This window comes from Dipteris shenzhenensis, chromosome 6 (genome assembly GCF_047967505.1).
Source record: "Dipteris shenzhenensis isolate YYH24624 ecotype China chromosome 6, Dip_SZ_1.0, whole genome shotgun sequence".
Taxonomy (NCBI): Eukaryota; Viridiplantae; Streptophyta; class Polypodiopsida; order Gleicheniales; family Dipteridaceae; genus Dipteris; species Dipteris shenzhenensis.
The window spans coordinates 5,910,661-5,930,232 of record NC_141601.1 but is presented as its reverse complement, the minus strand read 5'-3'; the positions used below and the strand labels follow the sequence as shown (position 1 = coordinate 5,930,232).

Genomic DNA, 19,572 nt, shown 5'->3' with positions numbered 1-19,572 from the left:
CATGCTTATCGCTCTTGGAAACATTATCTCATGGGAGCCGACTCTGTGGTCAGAACAGACCATCACTCTTTAAAGTACATCTTTACTCAGCCAGTCATGAACGCTCGACAAGCACGCTGGGTTGAGTTTCTGGCCAACTTTCACATGACCATTGAGTACATTCCAGGACTACGCAATGTAGTTGCAGATGCTCTCAGCAGGTTACCTCTAGCATCAGCCATGGTAATCTCTACATTATCTGTGGATGTTCCGAATTCATTCAAAGGAAAGTATTTCAATGATAAAGACTTCGGCACAGCAGTACAGGTTCTTTCCAAAGATCAACCTTCGACTTCCGAACAAAAGATTTTCTCATCCTATTCTTATACGGACGACCTTCTGTATTATCAAGATCGCGTCTGTGTACCACATGACAAGGATGTTCGCCGTCTTTTGTTAAAAGAGCATCATGTAGTTCCTTATGCTGCCCATCCAGGCATCAATAAGACTTATCGGTTACTCAGTGCAACATACTACTGGCCTCAGATGAAAAGCGATGTCATCAAAATGGTTACATCTTGCTTATCATGTCAACAAATGAAAGCAAGTCGACGACTTCCAACAGGACTTCTTCAGTCTCTTCCAGTTCCAACTGAAAGGTGGGAAAGTATTTCCATGGATTTCATTACAACACTACCACGATCTTCCAGAGGTAATACTCAGATTATGGTAATTGTTGATCGCTTGTCCAAAATGGCACACTTTGTTGCTTGCAAAAGCAGTGCACAGGCCCCGGACATAGCCAAACTCTTTATACAACACATCTTCCGACGCCATGGATTACCTAAGAATATAATATCTGACAGAGATCCTAAGTTTACCAGTCACTTTTGGATTTCACTGTTCGAATCTTTGGGTACAACTCTACTGTTCAGTTCCGCTTACCACCCAGAATCAGATGGCCAGACTGAAAGAGTCAACCAAGTTCTGGAAGAAATGCTTCGACATTATGTTCAGTCACGCCTAGCAGCTTCGGAAGAGTATCTACCACTCCTTGAGTTTGCTTATAATAACTCTTTCCATAGTGCCATTAGCATGACTCCATTCCAAGCAGCTTATGGACACACTCCGATTGTACCAACAAATTTTGTACTTCAACATCGAGTGGCCCTAGCTGATCAACTGGTTCAAGAAATGCAAGACATTCTACTGCAAGTCAAAGATCATATGCGAAAAGCACAAGAGCGGTATCAACGGTCTGCCAACAAACATAGACGTCACTTGGAATTTAACACTGGTGACATGGTGCTATTATTTGTAGCCCCACATCGCTATAAGACGGTTAAGTCTGTGTTTCCTAAGTTGTGACCAAGATACTATGGACCTTTTCGGATCGTCAAGAAAAATTCACCTTTAAGTTACAAATTGGAATTACCACCATCATGGGGTAAAATCCATCCAACATTTCATATTTCTTGGCTAAAGACGTACATTCCAGGCGATGAAGCAGTTCCTCCTGCAGGTGATTATGTCCCAGAAATCGAAGACGATTATGTTCTCCTTATTCCTGAGCGTATTCTGGACCATCGACAGCGAGAGACTCGACATCGACTTATCACAGAATTCCTTGTTCTTTGGCGAGATCTGGACGACTCCGACGCTACTTGGCAGTCTGATGAAGACTTACAGCAGTATCCTGATCTTTTACAGCAGTATTTTCAGAATCTACCGTGATATTTTCTACATCAGTTCATTATCTCCACCAGGGTCTTCTTTTGAGTGGGAGGGGATGTCACGATCTGTGACGTATTCCTTTCTCTTTCTAGACTTATGGATGGTTTAATGAATGGACACTTGTGGAAGGGTATGACCTTTCGACGGGACGCTTGCCCTTTCGACGGGACACTTCCTAATGAGGCATAACCCTTCACACGAGACATTCTAATGAAGAGACATTCCTATTGTAATGTACCTTCTCATCAAGGGTCACACCCTTCACAAGGGGTACACACCTCTTCATGCACATACCCTTTGGAGTACACACCTTTTCGTGTGTGTCATCCTCGTGCTGCCAATCGGGTATTCCCCCTATTCGAATCTTCATAGCATTCTCTTTCCGAAGGTGATGTTCTTGGATCTCTGTTTGGATGTCAACCTTGGGTTCAGCTGTCACTTTCACCTGGATGAGCTCTCTAACCGTGGAAATCAGCTGTGATGTTGGGGGCTCAGCTTTACATGTTTGTACGGCTGCTGCAATAATCTCCTGCTTCCCTGGGCCTTCCAAAGCTGCAATACAAGCTAGGGCTTGGGTGAGTTGGGACCTCAGGTCTCGCACTTCTTGCTGGAGATGGTAAATCTGCTCTTGCGGCTTGGTCAATGTCGGGGGAGGTTGAAGCTTATACCTAGAGTATGTCCTGTTGAAGGGAGCAGGGGTTGTGGCTACCATGGCGGAGTAAAGCTTGGGGGGATGAGGGGAGGATGGGCTGGCCATATCGACTATCCCCCTTTTGGCTGGACTAACCCCATGGCTGGGCATGGGGTACAACCCAGCCAAGAGTGGGGAGAGGAAGTGGGGAAGTGAAGAGCGGCGGGCTGGGCAACGACGAGCTGAGCGACGAGGGGAGCAACGGGGCTGAGCGACGGGGGCTGAGCAACGAGGGGAGCGACGGGGGCTGAGCGACGAGGGACGGACGGGGGGAGCGACGAGGGACAGACGGGGGGGGGGGAGGGAGGGAGGGAGGGAGAGAGGGAGGGAGGGAGGGAGAGAGAGAGAGGAGGGGAAGGGGTAGCGGGCTAAGAGGGGAGGGGGCGGGCTGAGAGGGAGAGAAGGGGAGGAAGGGAGAGGCTGAGGGAGGGGGAGGGGCTGAGGGCGAGGAGGGGGCTGAGGGAGGGGCTGAAGGCATGTAATAGGCATCCCAAAGACTCTTGGAGAGGCTAAGAGGTACTAATACTAGGCCTTCACCGTTCTTTTGTGTGTCTAGTGCAAGTACTAATGCCATCCTGAAAAAAAAATGATTACTATTTTTGAGAATGATGTCTTTAAGCCAGCAAGTACAAGTGTCCAGTGTTAGAGTTGGACACAGACATGTCCAACATGAACATAATTTGCAAGGGCATCTTCCTATTGGCAAATAGCATTTTAGGGAGCATTTAAGGACCCAAGACACTCCCCACATTTGAAAAGGCCGATGCAGCTCCCTAAAGAAAGCCGCCCCCGACCCCCCCTCCCCAAGATATACACTGGAGTCGATTTCTTTGTCGATGAGGAAGACTAGGGGTTTCTCACATGCAAGCTTTGCTCTCCAAGCTCTCTCCCTACCTCAGGAAAATTACTTTATCACTTTTCAGAAAAATAATTGAATATAAGGGAAAAGACCAACTAGGGACCCAAGATATCCCCACACTATGCAGATGCGTGAAAAGGTCGATGCAGCTCCATAGATGTATTGGACTCAATTTTTTTGTCACTGATGAACAGTAGGGCTTCTGCTGACATAACGTCCAATCCTTCTCAGCTCCCTCCCTACCTCTCCATTATTGCTCCAACCCAAAGAAGCCAATCTTGCAAAATTTCCCCACTCCTCCACTTAAGACTACTATTTATTTCTCTCATTTAGAATTTGCACATAATTCGATCTGAATTTCCTGAGTTTTTAGGTGCAAAATGTTTCAGAGTATCCCAACGTGCAATCCAACCCTCTCACCAGCCTCCTTATGCCCCCAATGATTCGCCTCGACTAAGCTCCACTTACCATAGTCACCCAAAAGAACTTCTAAACTGCAAACAGAGAAGAGCAGAAAAACAAAGCACATGACTCCACTGTATTGCCATGGAAGTGAGAAATCAGCTTATTTGACAGGGAAAAAACTGTTTCAGAGAGCAAAACAAAACGACGAGTTTACATTAATAGTAATATTAAGAATAACTCCCAGCAACTCTACCTGCGGCTAAGACTGTGTGAATAGCTTCTATAAGAGCCTTGACCTCTGTCTTCTCGTACCTAAAGTCAAAAAAGAAGATTAGCTAAGTAGACTTCAATATTCAATGCCGTTTCCACGTCTCCATCAGGCATATGGAATAAACTCTGAAGATTCATCTGATCCGATCGATAAGAAATACCAAATAGTACCGTCAAGCTCTTTCAAAAAATTTGTCTAATATAAAATACCATTTAAGACTATATTCACTTGATACTAGAAACAGAATATCATTACCCTTATGTAAGAGCGCGAAAACGGATTACAAAACTCAGAGTCATCTAGTTTTCGAATCTGTACAAGCCAAGAATGTGTTACACAGTATATCAACGTCCATCCAGTTATTAGAAAGTGTGATGCTGTGAAGAAAGCAATAGCCTACTTACTGCATATTTCATATCTTCATAGTTTGTGTAATCAACTATGCCCATTGTACCTGCAATCCAAAATCCCAATCATCTAAATGGCTTTCCACTTTGAAAAGGAGCATGAAACAGAGTCACTTCGGCCATCAAATACCAAAACCCCCTTTTTCAGTCCACAAGAGCCAACTTCCTTCTGTGAAGAAATACAAATCTCTCTGTTGAAAATTCATAATCTCAAACAAAAAACAAAAAACATCATCTCTTCATCTTGAAAAATCACAACCACCCGCAAAAGCCCCTGGCAAGCCTTCTCTTTACCTCTTCCCTCACGAAATACTTGCGCAAAGCAAACGTCACCAGCTCTCCTCATATGGTCCTACAAAAATTGCACTGCATCAGAAAGAACTTGCTGGTCCTCAGCACCCTAAACAAATACTCAGGATTTGCTTTATCTCTACTCTAATGATACTACAAAAAGCACAAACACATCATGAACAACTTCATGATCCTCAGCAGCCTGAACAAAGAGTCACAAGTCAGGACTTGCTTTATCTCACCTTCAAATCCTGCCATGAAGCTGATGAAGGCAAACCAGATACAATTACTGTAGCACACATTTGTAAAGTCGGCAATGACATGTTAATAGAGCGAAAATTTTCTTTCGCAAATGTAGGTTTTCTATGATCACTGGTTAGCAAATTTCAAAATAATAACCAACCTCTGTATTCTGAACGCCGTGAAACCCCTGCAGGTCCACTACTGCTGCTGTAGCGTTCAATAGAAGGTGGTGGACCATGGCCATTGTGGGCTAATTCCACCTAATATAGAAAAACAATAAAAAGGGGGTGACAAATGAAGGTGATTGCAGATTAAGAGCTTGTAAAGCATGCATATGTGCAAGCCAAAAGTCCTCTTTACAAACAACTGAGCGGAATGCATGTGTGGAGAGTGGATCACTCTTAGTCTTCAAAGTAACTACAAAAAATCACACATCCGAAGTTGGGAGATGAGAAAACCCCCATACTTGTAAATGGTTAAAACAGTGATTCTCCATGGATATCAGGCTTGGGCTCCAAGCCCAATTAGAGTATTGGGAGAAATGGGGAGGGTGCAGGACAGATTCAACTAAAGCAAAAACTCTGTTGGAAAGGAAATCTGCCAACACGTTTACAATTTTAAAAAATGGACATAAACGAACTCTCGTAAAGTGATGGAAACATTTTAAAAGTGAACATAAATAAAATTTCTCGCAAGGCAATGGAACAACCAAGCACAAGAGATGGTACAAGGCATGAAGTGAATTCATGAAATATTGGGGGGGATAGACATGTCAAGCCTGCTTACAAAGGATATTGCTAGCAAAACGCTTGAATGCAAAAAACAACATATGGCACAAACTGAAGGATCGGATGGCATTCTACTAAAGGGAAACCAGCCCAATTCTAGTTTACAGAAGGCAAGAGTTTTTCGACGAGTACACCTCTCTTTTCAAAAGGCTACCTCTTAGAGTGAAAATGGATAGATGGGAGAGAGTATCAAAAGAGGATAAAGTTTACAAATTATTCCTATCAAGAGTCACATGCAAACGTGTTTCGTCCTGTCGAAACGCGACGAAACGTTTCGTCACGAAACTATTCGAAACAGGACGAAACGCTGTTTCGCCCAAATCCTGAAATATTTTTTAAAACAATTTTTTTCCTTTTTTTCAATGATTCAATGTTCATATATCTAGATTCTAGAATACATATGCTTTTCAATCCTCAAAGATTGATTTATCTGAAGTTGAAACTTGAGAATCAAGATTGAAAGCTTGAAATAAATTTGAAGAATGTGTTAGTGTTTTATAAATCCTTTTTGGGTGTCTTGACTTATATTCCTCTTTGTATGCTCTAAACTTGAGTATAACATATCTTAGTAGCCAATAGCCTTGAATATATATATTATCATTCTGAAACCTATCCGTACAACACGAAACGAAACGAAACGAAACGAAACCTTGCGAAACATCAAAACAGACGAAACGTTTCTTGTGACTATGTATAATAATAATTAGAGACATTGAGGATAAGAATGAGAATCTTTCACTTCTCATATCTTGGCCTTATTATCAAATCAAGTAGCAAATCAAGGAAAAACATAAGTAGTCCCAGAAAAAAATGATAGGATCCCCATTTGAAAGTGGTAGGGTCACACTAGCCATGAGCACATCATGAAAAATAAATAGAGATACAGCATGTATTCTTGATACACGGACATCATTTGCACATTCGATTTTGTTAGGTCTCCAATGGAAATTAATCAATAGTCGAGAGAGAGAGAGAGAGAGAGAGAGAGAATCAACGCGGTACTGCCGGGTGAGGGACTCAAAGTCCACGCATGACACGGAGAGTGACTAGAGCGAGGTCTGGCCCAACTCCGCCCTCCTTAGAGGAGACCGCCTGAGACGAGGCGCCACTCTTGACATGGCCCATCGGAAACAAAGATCAAGGAGACCACGCCCCTCGCCACAGTGCGAGAAAGCTCGACAGCACAATACCGATATATTTTTGCTGCTTACCAGAGAGCCACCAAGATGCCAGGTTTTCGACTTTTGAGTTTATATTTGAATTTTGCTTTAGCTCTTTAGCTCTTTAGCTTAGCATAGTGAGTTACTCAACAATCGCCCTTTGCTTCCACTGAAACTTGATGTACTTTGTCCCATAGGCCCGCGAGACCTCCCAAGGACCTCTCTCTCTCTCTCTCTCTCTCTCTCTCTCGCGCACGCGCCCCCCTAGCCCCTCGCTCCTCAGCTCAGCCCAGCCCAGTCCCTCACCTCTCAGCCCAGCCCATCAGCTCAACCCCCCGTACCCTTTCACCATTGCCTCGTGTAGCAGTAGCCTGCAGCGGGAGTCTACAGCCCCGGTCTCACACCCGTACTGCCTACAGAACACCCCCCCTTCCCGCTTCACATCATAGCAGCAGCGCGGGGGAGCTTACAGCCCCTGCCTCTCCTTTCTCGGCTGTACTCTACAGCCTCCTGCGCTCAGGGAGGATCCATAGCCCCCCGCCTTCAGCCTTCAGCTCCCCTAGTTGTGGGATCCTGTCGTGGGAGCCTGTTTGTGGAAACCCATCATGGGAACCCGTTGTGGGAGCCTGGCTGTGGGAGCACGTTGAGGGAGCCCATTTCAACAACCACAGTTCATCTCAGCAGCCCCGCCACGAGCAACGTACGACAGCTTGCTGCCACACCCTCAATCGCCACGTCACTTCATCATCCAGCCCACGTCACCTCTGTCACTTGCAGACAAACAGTGAAGCTGATCCAATCAAACAGTCAGAATAAAATTCATTTGAAAAAAAGAGCTCTCCAATGTACGTCCAATGAGGTCTATAGCTTCTATAGCATCAGTTTTGTATTTATTTCTTGGCCGGGTTCTCTCATAGACAGCAATTATAATTGGACTCCTCAGATTTTGAAACTTGGAAAATGGATAACTCACCGGATAAGAAGACACATGGGGAAAAGCAACAAAAATGTAGCGCCATTGGGGCAAATATCCAGAAAGTTGATGACACAAATGCCAAGGCATGCATATCAACAGCTAAGGATATCATCAAGATACAAGATGCCGAGATTGAGTCACTACAGAAAAGGGTCGGAGAAACCAAGGGAGATGGGATTATGCACAAAATAAGAGATTGGATTTCAATATAATCAGCTGAAACAAATGCAGAATAATATGACCGAATGATTGAAGAAAAAACCAGCCAATATGCCTCACTTATAAATAATTTATGCTCAAGTTGCTACACTTAAAGCTGAGAATGAAGTGCTAAAAACATGCATGAGGAGCTGAATACCATCAAGGAGCAGGTCAACTCCCTCAAGGCACGAGAAGAGGAGAAAACACAGAAAGCATTGGAAGAGTTGAGATCCGCAAATGAAAATTTCAGGAAAGAAATGGCTGCAATGCGAGCTAATATGATGCTGAATTTACGCAGCAAATGATAGAAGGGAGGGAGAAAATTATGGAATGGCGGGAAGTGGTCAAAAAAGGTGCAGCAGCCCCGAAAAAGGTTTTCATTTCTGATGCATTAGAAGAGGAAAAAGACGAAGCAATAAAGCCCTTAATGTGCTAGTAAGAGCGGATGTGAAGGAGCACATGATTAAGATGAACACCAATCTATAACCTTTAAGGCTAAATGGCGAGTAGGAAGAAATAATGTACCACGAGGCCGCTCATAATAAAGTTCAGGACTGTCATGGATAGATCCACTTTTAAGAGTATGAGAGCCACTCTGAGAGGGACTAAGATATACCTTGATGATGATCTTACGTTAATGCAGCAGGAACACCAGATGGAAGGAATGATGGAGGAGGCAGTAGCACTGTGGATTACTTAATTGATGGGCTCCCCAACCTTTGTGACAGGAGTACAGGACTTCATAGTCCTGCCTCCCCCGCTTGGTGCCAATCACTCGTTACCTGTCTTTTACCATTTCAATTACGCTGCCTCATATGGCACGAGATCTACCTACTCCCACCCTGTTCAGGTGCACTTTGATCATGCTCTAGATGCAATTTATACAAGCCACATGTCTCGCAAGTTAGCAACTCCGTAAGAGATAATGCAAACCTCGCCCTAACCTGAGATGCATTAGTATCTGCTATACATGATGATGCCACTAGATCATTCCCCAAGACCAGATCTACAGCCCGCCCCCCAGCTAGGAGGATGCCACAAAATTCTTGGTATGTTCATGAGTGCCAGGAGATGAGATCTCATCTTATACGAGAGCAGGCATTAGGGCAATTGACGAGATCTAAGGCACACCAGATCTCATGATGATTGACGCGACGTAAGAGGCAAGCTTTTCTCTCACATGAGATGGATGAGGTGATCCGATCGTTTAGTGGAGGGGATCCCACTTTTGCATGGGGGCACTAATCAGATTGGAAACCACCTATACCTATTACAGATCAAGAGGTATGGCACACTTATGCGACATCCCTCTATGATGTCCCCGCTCAGATACCACCTAATATGTCTGCTCTTCCCCGGCCCCCCACCTGCATCCTCTTCATCCCATAGAATGTGAGAGCTGCATTACGTCAGCTCCATAACTGGAGAGCACAGGACCATGAGGGCTTACAGAGTGAGCACTTTGCACACAGGCTAGAGGTCATCTTAGCACAGATGTTCAATCATGCGGTAATCATGCAGTATGTCATGGTTTCCCTCCTGCTTGGAGTACTTCTACCATCGTGCTGATACACAAAGCAGGAGATCCCATGGATACGAGGAATTATCGCATTCTCATAATTGGTGTCACAAGGACGTGAAATTATGGGACTTTTAATTTGCGACTCCTGTAATTTGCGCGTGTCTTCCTTGAGCCTCTGGGGCACGGGGGTCCGGCCATGTGTGCGGGACTGGGAAAATTGAAATTCTCGAGTGGGCCTTGAATGTGCCCCTAGTTACTAGGCAATTAATTCCTAGGACCAAAGTGTGCAATAGGGGGTCAAAAGAGTGGTGCAATTAAAAATTGCTACTTTTAGCACAGGGACCTTTTGGATCTAGAAGGCCAAAATCAATTCCAGAGGAGCCAGATTATCATATGTAAGCTGCCAGAGCCTGCCAGGTGCTGCCAAAGCCAAATCATTTTTTATCGAGAGTTTTCGGAGCCTGCCAAGGAAAATCGCCATCAGCCAAAGTTCCAATGGTTCCAGAGCCTACCAAGAGAAATCGCACATGATCCAAGAGCCTACTGCAGATTGTGTTTCTGCCAGGGTGCTTGCTGCAGATTGCAATTGATTTCCAGGTCTTCCGGGCTGTTTCAGGTGACTGCGACCAGTTCCAGGATGCGTTCATATTTTTTCTACCTGCCCAGGCTGCTCCGGGTGAACTACAACTAGCTTTTTCAGGCTTTCCAGGCTTTGTAGGAGATTCCAACCTGCTGATTTTGGTAACTTTCCTGGCATGGGTATTCTCTTCTAAGCTGCTTTTGGGGCTGTGCCAAAGCAGAATCAGCTTTTCTCTACGAGATCTAGGGTTTTCTAGTCCCGATGACATATCTTCTGAGGATTCTAGGTAGAAGGAGGCTTGCTTTTTGCTGTTTCCAGATTGGTTACTAGCTAGTTATTGCATTTGGGTTTCTTTCCTCGCGAAGAAAGGTTGATTTATGTGTTGGGCAGCGGCCGAAGAGGCTATAGATTGAGGCAACTTGTCTGGAAGTGCTTTGTTGATTGATTGCACCAGAGTTTAGCTGTTGAGGGCTTTGCTGCAGCTGTTCAGCCGTGTCTGTCAGGTTGGGCACTTGGTTGTGCAATTGCCGGTGTGGCACAGACAATGGCTGAGGTCTGCGGGCATTGGTTTGCCTGTGGTGCAACTTCCTAGAGACCTTTGTAATCAACCGCTTGGCTTCAAATGAATGTTAAATAAATACCGCAAGGGACGCCAACGTTTGGGGCCACTCGGTGTCCTTGTATCTAAGTAGAAGCGCTCTAGCTCCCTTGTGATTTAATCTGTGGTGCATAATTATTTATCAATTTACTGTGTATGCTGTAATTAAGTGGATCCTACCACCCTTTACGCTGTTAAGGCTGGTTCCAGTGGTTCCATTGCCATCTTCAAGAGGAGACCCTGTGGTTGGCTTGGTGCAAGTCCAACAGACTAGGCGAAGAAGACAACATTCTATTCAGTAAATATGTCTCACAGGGAGAGATCTATGAGTCTTACTGGGGAGGAAGAGGAAAAGCGGATGTCTCAGACTCATGATGATGATCAAGGTGCAACAAACGAGAACCAGCATGTTGCCGAGCATCAGGATGATGGACTGATGAGGAGGATGTGGATTTATTCAAAGCACAGATGCAGAGTGTCATGAGTGCTTTCATGTAGTTCATGCAGGACCCTCGCTTCCAAAAATGCTAAATTCTGATGTACAACCGAAGAAAAGGAAGCTCGATGATGGGGATAAGGAGTTATGGCACACCCGGTGCAACCACGTTATTTTTGTGGTGGCTCAGTGTTTTAGGCCATGGTCAGCCCACAAGCCCAATTTTCAAGTATGCCTGCTAGTCAAACAGTTGGGTTTCAGCCTAGTTTACATCCCATGAGACAAAATATGATGTATGCAAATGTTGGAGCAGCCCCAGGGATGCAACAGGTTTGCTTAATGCAGTAACAGGTAACCTTGGTTTGGGAAAATATGCAAAATATGGGTGCTGGTCTGAATAATACAGCTTTTCCCTATGGGAGATAGAGTGAGTGCTGCTGTCCCTTTTGCCCAAGTACCTATATACGATAATTTGGCACCTCAAGGGAAGATGAAGGACTTTAAAGAGGCTGGTGCAGCAATAAAATTTGAGACATTCAATGGGGTGCAAGATAAACTTAAGGCCTTAACCTTTTTGCAGCAGTTTGATGCAGCCTACACAGGAAGGAATTTCACAAAGTCATCCAAAATACGCCGGGCTGCAAGTTTTCTAAAGAGGAATGCACTTCAGTGGGGACCACTATGCTTAAGCAAAACACCGCACCAAACACGTGGGTAGGTTTCAAACAAGTTTTTTCAGCTGCGTGGCTTACCACGACTTTTAAAATGGATATCATGACTGCTTGGCATGAGCTGAATTCCAATAATTGCGGTAATTTAGAGGAGTATAACAGTAAGTTTTGAGCGGCTTTGCTGCCTGTTAGCTCCTATCCGATTGTTCCTTTTGCTGAGCAAGTTGAGAAATATTGCTGCGGGCTGCCTAAGGAGTTGAGAGACTACTGCACGAAGACTAAAGTCTCCAATATGTCTCAACTTATTGAGAATGCTAGCACGGCATATGCTTTGATGCAGGGGAAGACTTCTCGGTTCAAAGGTGGATAGAAGCAGGAATCTAAGAAGGATGGCACAAACAAGAGATCTGGGTTCTGATTTTCCAAAATAGGTCAAAAGGCTAATCGTCAAAAGACTGTGTTTGTTGCAGGGAGGCAACAAAACAATACCGATTATGACTCCGTTCGAGCCCCCACCATGGAAGAGGCTAAATTGGAGCTACCGCTACCAGTAGGGGTTCGAATCCCGCACTACACGGAATGTTGGCATTTGCGTATTTGAGTCCAAAAGAGCTGGAAACTCTCTATGAAGAAAAGAGATCTTTTAAATGCAAAGAACTAGGTCATGTGTCTCAGGATTGCCCAAAAGGAAATGAGAAGGCTGATGCAGGTAAAAGTGATCAGAAGGGAAAGAAACAGAAGACCATGGCTATTTTGATGCCTGATGTGATTAGTGAACAGCCCCAGAGTAAGAAACTGAGTTATGTAGAGCTTGGGGTAAGGTTCGGGATCAAACAGCCCTTATCTTCTTTGATCCAGGTGCAAAGGCTAACTTTATTTCTCCACAAATGGCAGCAAGATTGGGCATTCGAGCCCAGGAGATAGGACCGAGCTATGAAGCCGGTATGACTAACCCGAAGTTCACCACTCCTATCACACCTATCATAGGGAAGTTACGCCTGCATATTCAATCTTTCGTGAACAACGAAGACTTTTATATTATGCCCCTTGCAGGTTGTGACATTTTGTTGGGTATGTCATGGATGCATCGCTAGGATGCGGTGATAGAAGCCAAGAAGAGAAAAATTATAGTTTCACATAAGGGGAAGACCCATGTAATTGATGCAAAATTAAAAGGGGAGTCTGTCCCAGTTGTAACGGCTTCTGCCATTAATTCTGTAATGAAAAGCTATATTTCTGCGTACATGGTTTTTGCTAGAGAGATACCCCCTGTAAATGAAGAGCATAAAGGGGAAGGGAAGAGGGAGAAGAACAACAGGGAGAGGGTGAGAGAGAGAGAGAGTGACACTCAAGATGCGGGTGTGAAGTGATGAGCCACACCACAAACTCTTAAGTTTTATTAGGATTAGGTTTTCCCCCTATGACTGTCTTAAGACAGTCATAGGTGTCATATCTTTAATAAAGGGGTCGCAATGTGCCTTTACCCCAACAACCTCCCACCTAAAGGCCAATATGCCTAAAGAGGAGAAAAGAATAAAAATTACAGCAATATACAGTTACTGTATACAAGACCATAAAATAAGAGTGGTCTCATCCTAATCCCATGATGTGGCGGCAATGTGCAAACCGCTCTGTAGGCAAGCTCTTAGTGAGCAAATCTGCAAGATTGTCATCAGTATGCACTTTCACAAGCTCAAGTCGCTTGTCTTCCAGTACCTCCCTGATGAAATGATATTTCACATCTATGTGCTTGGTCTTTTGATGAAAGACCGGATTCTTTGCCAACATGATAGCACTCTGACTATCACAATGCAAAATTGGCATATCTCCTGTAATGCCCAAATCTCCCACCAGCCGAGTAAGCCATATTGCTTCCTTGCAAGCCTCAGTGGCTGCAACATATTCAGCTTCAGTAGTTGACAGTGCAACGCATTTCTGCAACCAAGACACCCATGATATAGCACCTCCTGCAAATGTGAAAATATAACCGGTAGTAGATTTCCGGTTATCTGCATTCCCTGCATAGTCTGAATCTGTAAAACCATGCACCAATGCATCCTGCCTACCATAGCATATGCACAAGTCTTTGGTACCCTTGAGATACCTCAAGACACCTTTCACTGCTTCCCAGTGCCGCTTGCCTAGATTTGCCATATACCTACTGATGACTCCCACCGCAAAAGCAATATCCGGACGAGTGGCAACCATGGCATACATCAAAGAACCAACTGCAGATGCATACGGAACCTTGGCCATTTCAGCCTTATCATCATCTGATCTGGGCTGTCCTTACTGCTGAGTTTTAAATGTGGAGGCAACGGGGTACTAATAGACTTCCCCCCCTCCATTTTAAACCTCTAAATGTACTCCTTTTGTGACAAAAACAAAAGTCCCTTGGACCTGTCACGAGTAATCCGCATGCCAAGAATATGGTTTGCATCACCCTTGAAGTCTTTCATGTCAAAAGACTTATGCAGTTGTTTCTTCAAAGCACTAATCTCATGCTGAGATTTACTGGCAATCAGCATGTCATCCACATATAGAATGAGTAGCATCAAACTGCCATCCTTTGCCCGTTTGGTGTACAAGCAATGATCGGTCTCACACCTATGATACCCTTGGGACTGCATGAAGGCATCAAACTTCTTGTACCATTCTCTTGGTGCCTGCTTGAGTCCATATAAGCTCCTTTTGAGCTTACACACAAGCTGCTCTTTCCCTTTAACAGCATATCCCTCTGGCTGACTCATGTAGATCTCATCATGGAGATCTCCGTGAAGAAAAGCAGTCTTCACATCCATCTGACATAAATCCATGTCCTCATGAGCAACAAGAGCTAACACTGCTCTCAAAGTAGTCATCATGACGACAGGGGAAAAGATCTCATTAAAGTCAATGCCCTTCTCCTGCTTAAATCCCTTGGCAACCAATCTGGCCTTATACCTCGGTAAAGCATTTGAATCCACTTTGACTTTGTAAACCCACTTGCATGGCAAAACCTTTCTGCCTGCAGGTAGCTGCACCAAGTCCCATGTATCATTTTGAAGTAAGGGGTCCATTTCTGACTGCATGGCTTCCTCCCACTTCCTTTTCTCTGTTCTTCCCATAGCTTCCTTGAAGCTGGAAGGCTCACCACAATCTGTTAGCATGATAAAATCAGCCACATTATTGGCTCCTGGAACAAACCTGGCAGGAGGCCGTTGTACACGGGTGCTCCTTCTAACAAAATGTTCCGGATTAGGCTGCTGTCCAGCCTGTTCGTCATGCATGACGGGTGGCTGTACCACCATATCTGGCTGTTCTACAGCCCCATCTGCTGGCATATCCAGTGGTGCATCATTGGCAAAATTATCTGGCTGATTTCCAGCCTGTATACCCTCTTGAACAGGGTTATCTGCAGCAGCCTGCTGCTGCATATAAATGGGCATTCTTTGCTGTCCAACATCATCATAAATAACCCTCCTGTATTCCACAGGTTGCACGGGTTCCTTGTGTACACTATCCTCTTTAAAGATGACATCATTGCTGCGTATAATCTTCCGTTTAACGGGATCCCATAACTTGTACCCCATTTCACCTTCGTCACCATAACCCATGAAGATGCATCTGAAAGACTTTGGCTCCAGTTTGGTGCGCAGTTCTTTGCGTACATGAGCAAAGCACTCGCAGCCAAACACACGTAAGTGCTTATATGAGGGTGGCTTGCCAGACCACACCTCCTCTGGCACTTTCAAATCCAAAGCCTTGTTTGGCGACTTGTTAATAATGTGAACTGCTGTTTGCACGGCTTCTGCCCAAAAGCCATGGGGCAATGCAGCATAAGACAACATACATCGAACCTTCTCCTGAATAGTTCGATTCATCCGCTCACTTACACCATTTTGAGATGCATTATGGGGGGCTGTGAGTTCCTGTTTGCCTTAGCTTCGCAAAACTGCACAAAAGCATGTGACACATACTCACCCCCATTATCGGATCTGAGGCATTTCAGCCTGCGACCTGTCCGATTCTCAACCTGAGCGACAAACTTCTTGAAAGCATCTAAGGCATCGCTCTTATGCTTCAACAAATAGACCCACACTTTGCGTGTGGCATCATCAATAAAAGTAATAAATACTTTGTTTTGTATTCGTCGAATTGTGGTCTTGGCTGAGCTTGTAGTTTTTGGTATTAAGAGTTGATCGTTTTTGGTATGAAATGCAATCAGAACCCAGTAAAATACTTCGCTAAGCCTTGGCAGAGTTGATCGTTGTAAAGAGTTCTATATGATTGCCGTTAGCATATGTCCATGATGAAACCCTCCCTCGTAAATTACAGCAGAGACACTCTCATTTCTTTATGCAATCGCTAGCTCTCTCGTGGAACCTCACGCTCATAATTTACTGCAAAAACACTCATAAGAGAGCGCTCTCTCTCTCTCTCTCTCTCTCTACACACAGCTAGGGCCCAGGACAACATGTCGGGCTGGACCCTCCCGAAGGTATTTTATTTCTTGAAGAGAGAATCTGTTACAAGGGTTCAGCGTGGAAGCTGTACATATCCATAAAATCCAACGTAGAATGAATCATTACATGAGCTCTAAGGCTCCCCTTCTTGGCAACAAGCCACTTGTCAATTTCTACACTACTTTCCCAATTACATGCCACTAAGGGCAACTCTGGAGTCTTCGAAGCACTTGGTCACGCGAACCACCTCCTAGACTCTGATTAGACTCCCGTAGCGCTTAGGAAAATAACTCTTCCTGGTACTTGCAACAATTAATTAAAGCGCACCACCATGGCACCCATTAATTGTTAGCGCTTTGCATGCAAATAACACACTGTGGACTAATTCTAGTCACAGTGGGCGTCCCCACTGAATACATGTGCATACATAACAAATATAAAAATATATATTTATTCTCTAGTTGACCGGAGTCAACGCTCTTGATTATAATTAAGAGGTTGACCAAGGGTCAAGGCGCCTTAATTATAGTCAAGTCTCTCCAACCGAAGTTGGCACATCTTGGTTAACCGTGGTTAACCCTCTTGGCGCATGCCAAGTCTCGTTGACCGAAGTCAACACTCTCTGACCATAGTCAGCTCTGTAGTTCTCTGGTTAACCGTAGTTAACCCTCTTGGTAATAAACCAAGTCTCCTTGACCGAGGTCAGTTTTACTTGACCAGAGTCAAGTATCTTTGACTGTAGTCAATTCTTTGACCATTAAAAAAACTCTTTGATCATAATTAACACATATAAAACTCTTTAATTATGATCAAATAAATGGTCAACTGTACTTTGACTTAGGATATTTACATTGTGGTGACATCCCCTCGGCTTCTATTCAGTTGACCTCAACTGAAAAGCTTCCTTGTAAACATCCAAAAGCTGTGGATGATCGGATAACATGTCTTCGTCCATCCACTTGGCATCTAATGCCGTATAATTCTTGAATTTTACAAGATACCTGTAAAACTCCTTGCCCTGAGGGCCTTTGCATATAATATGGTACACAATCTGCTCTGGCTGAAGGACCTCCTCCAGCTCATCCACTTCTGGTGGATCCTCTGATACTAGTTCTGTAGGCTCTAGCCCCTGGAATTTCTTTAGAAGACTCACATGGAATGCATTGTGAATCCTCCAATGCTCTGGCAATGCTAACCTGTATACAACCTCATTTATTCTTTTTGTAACCCTGAAAGGGCCATAGTATCTGGGAGATAACTTTGCATACACTTTCTGTTTGCCTTTAAACTTGCGAAGCCTAGCTTTTTCAAACTTCAAAAGTACCCAATCCCCTTCCTTGAGATCTAACTGTCTCCTATGCTTATCTGCAGCTCTTTTATGTTTCTCTTGAGACCTTTCGATTGCTGTCCGGACTTGGCTGTAAGCTGTCTGGAGGTCTCTCACAAACTGATCAGCTGCAAATATTTCATCCTTGGTCCTCAGGATAGGTGGCAAAATCACCTTCCCATAAATGACCTCAAAGGGGGCTTTCCCTGTACAGTTGTGTACTGTATTATTGTAAGCAAACTCTACCAATGGTAGGTACTTTTCCCAGTCTGAACCTTGGTCACCCACGTAGCATTTCAGCATATCCAATGATGTAGAATTTGCTACTTCACTTTGACCATCTGTCTGAGGATGGAGAGAAGAAGAAAAATTCAGATTTGTCCCCATATTATCAAATGAAGCTCTCCAGAATAGACTGGTCATTCTGGGATCTCGATCACTAACAATGGACTTAGGCATACCATGATGCTTAAAGATCTGTGCCATGAAAAGCTTAGCCATATGATCTGCCTTTATGGTTTTGCGAGCCGGAATGAAATGAGCTTGCTTGCTGAATCTATCAATGATAGTCCAAATCCCATCATTCCCTGACTTTGATCTTGGCAAATCAACAATGAAGTCCATTGTAATACTTTCCCATGGTGCCTGAGGCACGGAAAGAGACATAAGTAGGCCAGGTGCCTTCCGTCTATCATACTTCACTCTCTGACACGTAAGGCATTCAGTAACAAACTGATGTATATCTTTCCGCATCCCTGACCAAAAGAAATACCTCTCTGGTGCTAGAGTTGTTGCTGTAATTCCTCTGTGTCCAGCATAGGGAGGTGCATGGCATTCCTCCAAAATCTTTTTCCTCATCTCCTGGGTGATGCATAGGCAATCATCTTTCATTAGATACCCATCTTTCAGGGAATAGTGATTGGTGGATTGCCCCTCTTGCATTTGCTGTAAAATCTCACCAAAATCTGCATCACTAGCATATTGCTCCCTCATGCCTTCTAGGTCCTGATGATAAGCAATAGTATGGACAATCTGAAAATGATACATTGACAGCATGTTTGCCCATTTCATATGCTTCTCAGAAAGCTTGGTCTGAGTCAAAAAGTATCTCAGACTTTAGTGATATGTTTTAACAGTAAAATCTGCACCCAAAAGATAGTGTTTCCATGTATGAATGGCATGAATTACAGCCAATAACTCTTTCTCATAGATTCCCAGATATCTTTCTGCATCACGCAATCTTCGGCTCTTGTAGGCTACTACGTGTCCATTCTGATGTAATGCAGCCCCAACACACTCTCCACAAGCATCGCAATCAACATTAAAAGGTTGATAAAGATCCGGGACTACAAGAATAGGCTCTGTAGTCAACTTCTCCTTGAGTGTATTGAATGCTTTCTTCTGTGATATTCCCCATGTGAAGGCTGCATTTTTCTTAGTAAGGTCATGTAATGGAGCTGCGATATCAGCAAAATGCTTGATAAACCTTCTGTAGTAAGAACACAGCCAAGAAACTTCGAACTTCATGCACAGTTTTCAGCTCTGGCCATTCCTGAATGGCACGGATCTTTGCTGGATCCATCTGTATCTCATTCTTGGATATTATATGCCCCAAATAATGGATTTCTTCCAAGAAGAATTCACTTTTCTTGCTGTTTGCATAGAGCTGATGATTTCTCAGCTCTTGAAACACTATAGCAAGATGTTCCTTGTGCTCTTCTTCTGTCTTTGAAAAGACTAGGATATCATCAAAGAAAGTACCCGTGAAATGCCTGTACTTTCGGAAGATGCGATCCATCATTCTATTGAATGTGGCTGGAGCATTTGTCAACCCAAAAGGCATCACTAAGTATTCATACAACCCGAATGTAGTGTAGTGCGAAAAGCACATCTTGTGGTTGTATCCTGACTTGATGATAGCCACTCTTCAAGTCTATCCTGCTGAAAACTGAAGCTCCATTTAATTGATCCAGCACATCATCAATGCA

General features: G+C 44.2%; 1 protein-coding gene across 12 annotated transcripts in view; it reads right to left on the bottom strand.

The window, feature by feature from the left end:
* The window catches only part of LOC147900692 (serine/arginine-rich splicing factor SR30-like), a 66,376-nt gene that overhangs the window by 28,155 nt on the left and 18,649 nt on the right, over window positions 1-19,572 (bottom strand). For all 12 annotated transcript variants that reach the window (XM_087375465.1, XM_087375466.1, XM_087375463.1 and 9 more), the window contains 6 exons: window positions 5,041-5,140; window positions 4,880-4,926; window positions 4,641-4,698; window positions 4,344-4,393; window positions 4,195-4,251; window positions 3,922-3,980 (listed from right to left, as the gene is read on the bottom strand). In XM_087375465.1, coding sequence (XP_087231591.1) covers window positions 3,922-3,980; window positions 4,195-4,251; window positions 4,344-4,393; window positions 4,641-4,698; window positions 4,880-4,926; window positions 5,041-5,140 — 371 coding nt within the window. The remainder of the gene's footprint in view (window positions 1-3,921; window positions 3,981-4,194; window positions 4,252-4,343; window positions 4,394-4,640; window positions 4,699-4,879; window positions 4,927-5,040; window positions 5,141-19,572) is intronic.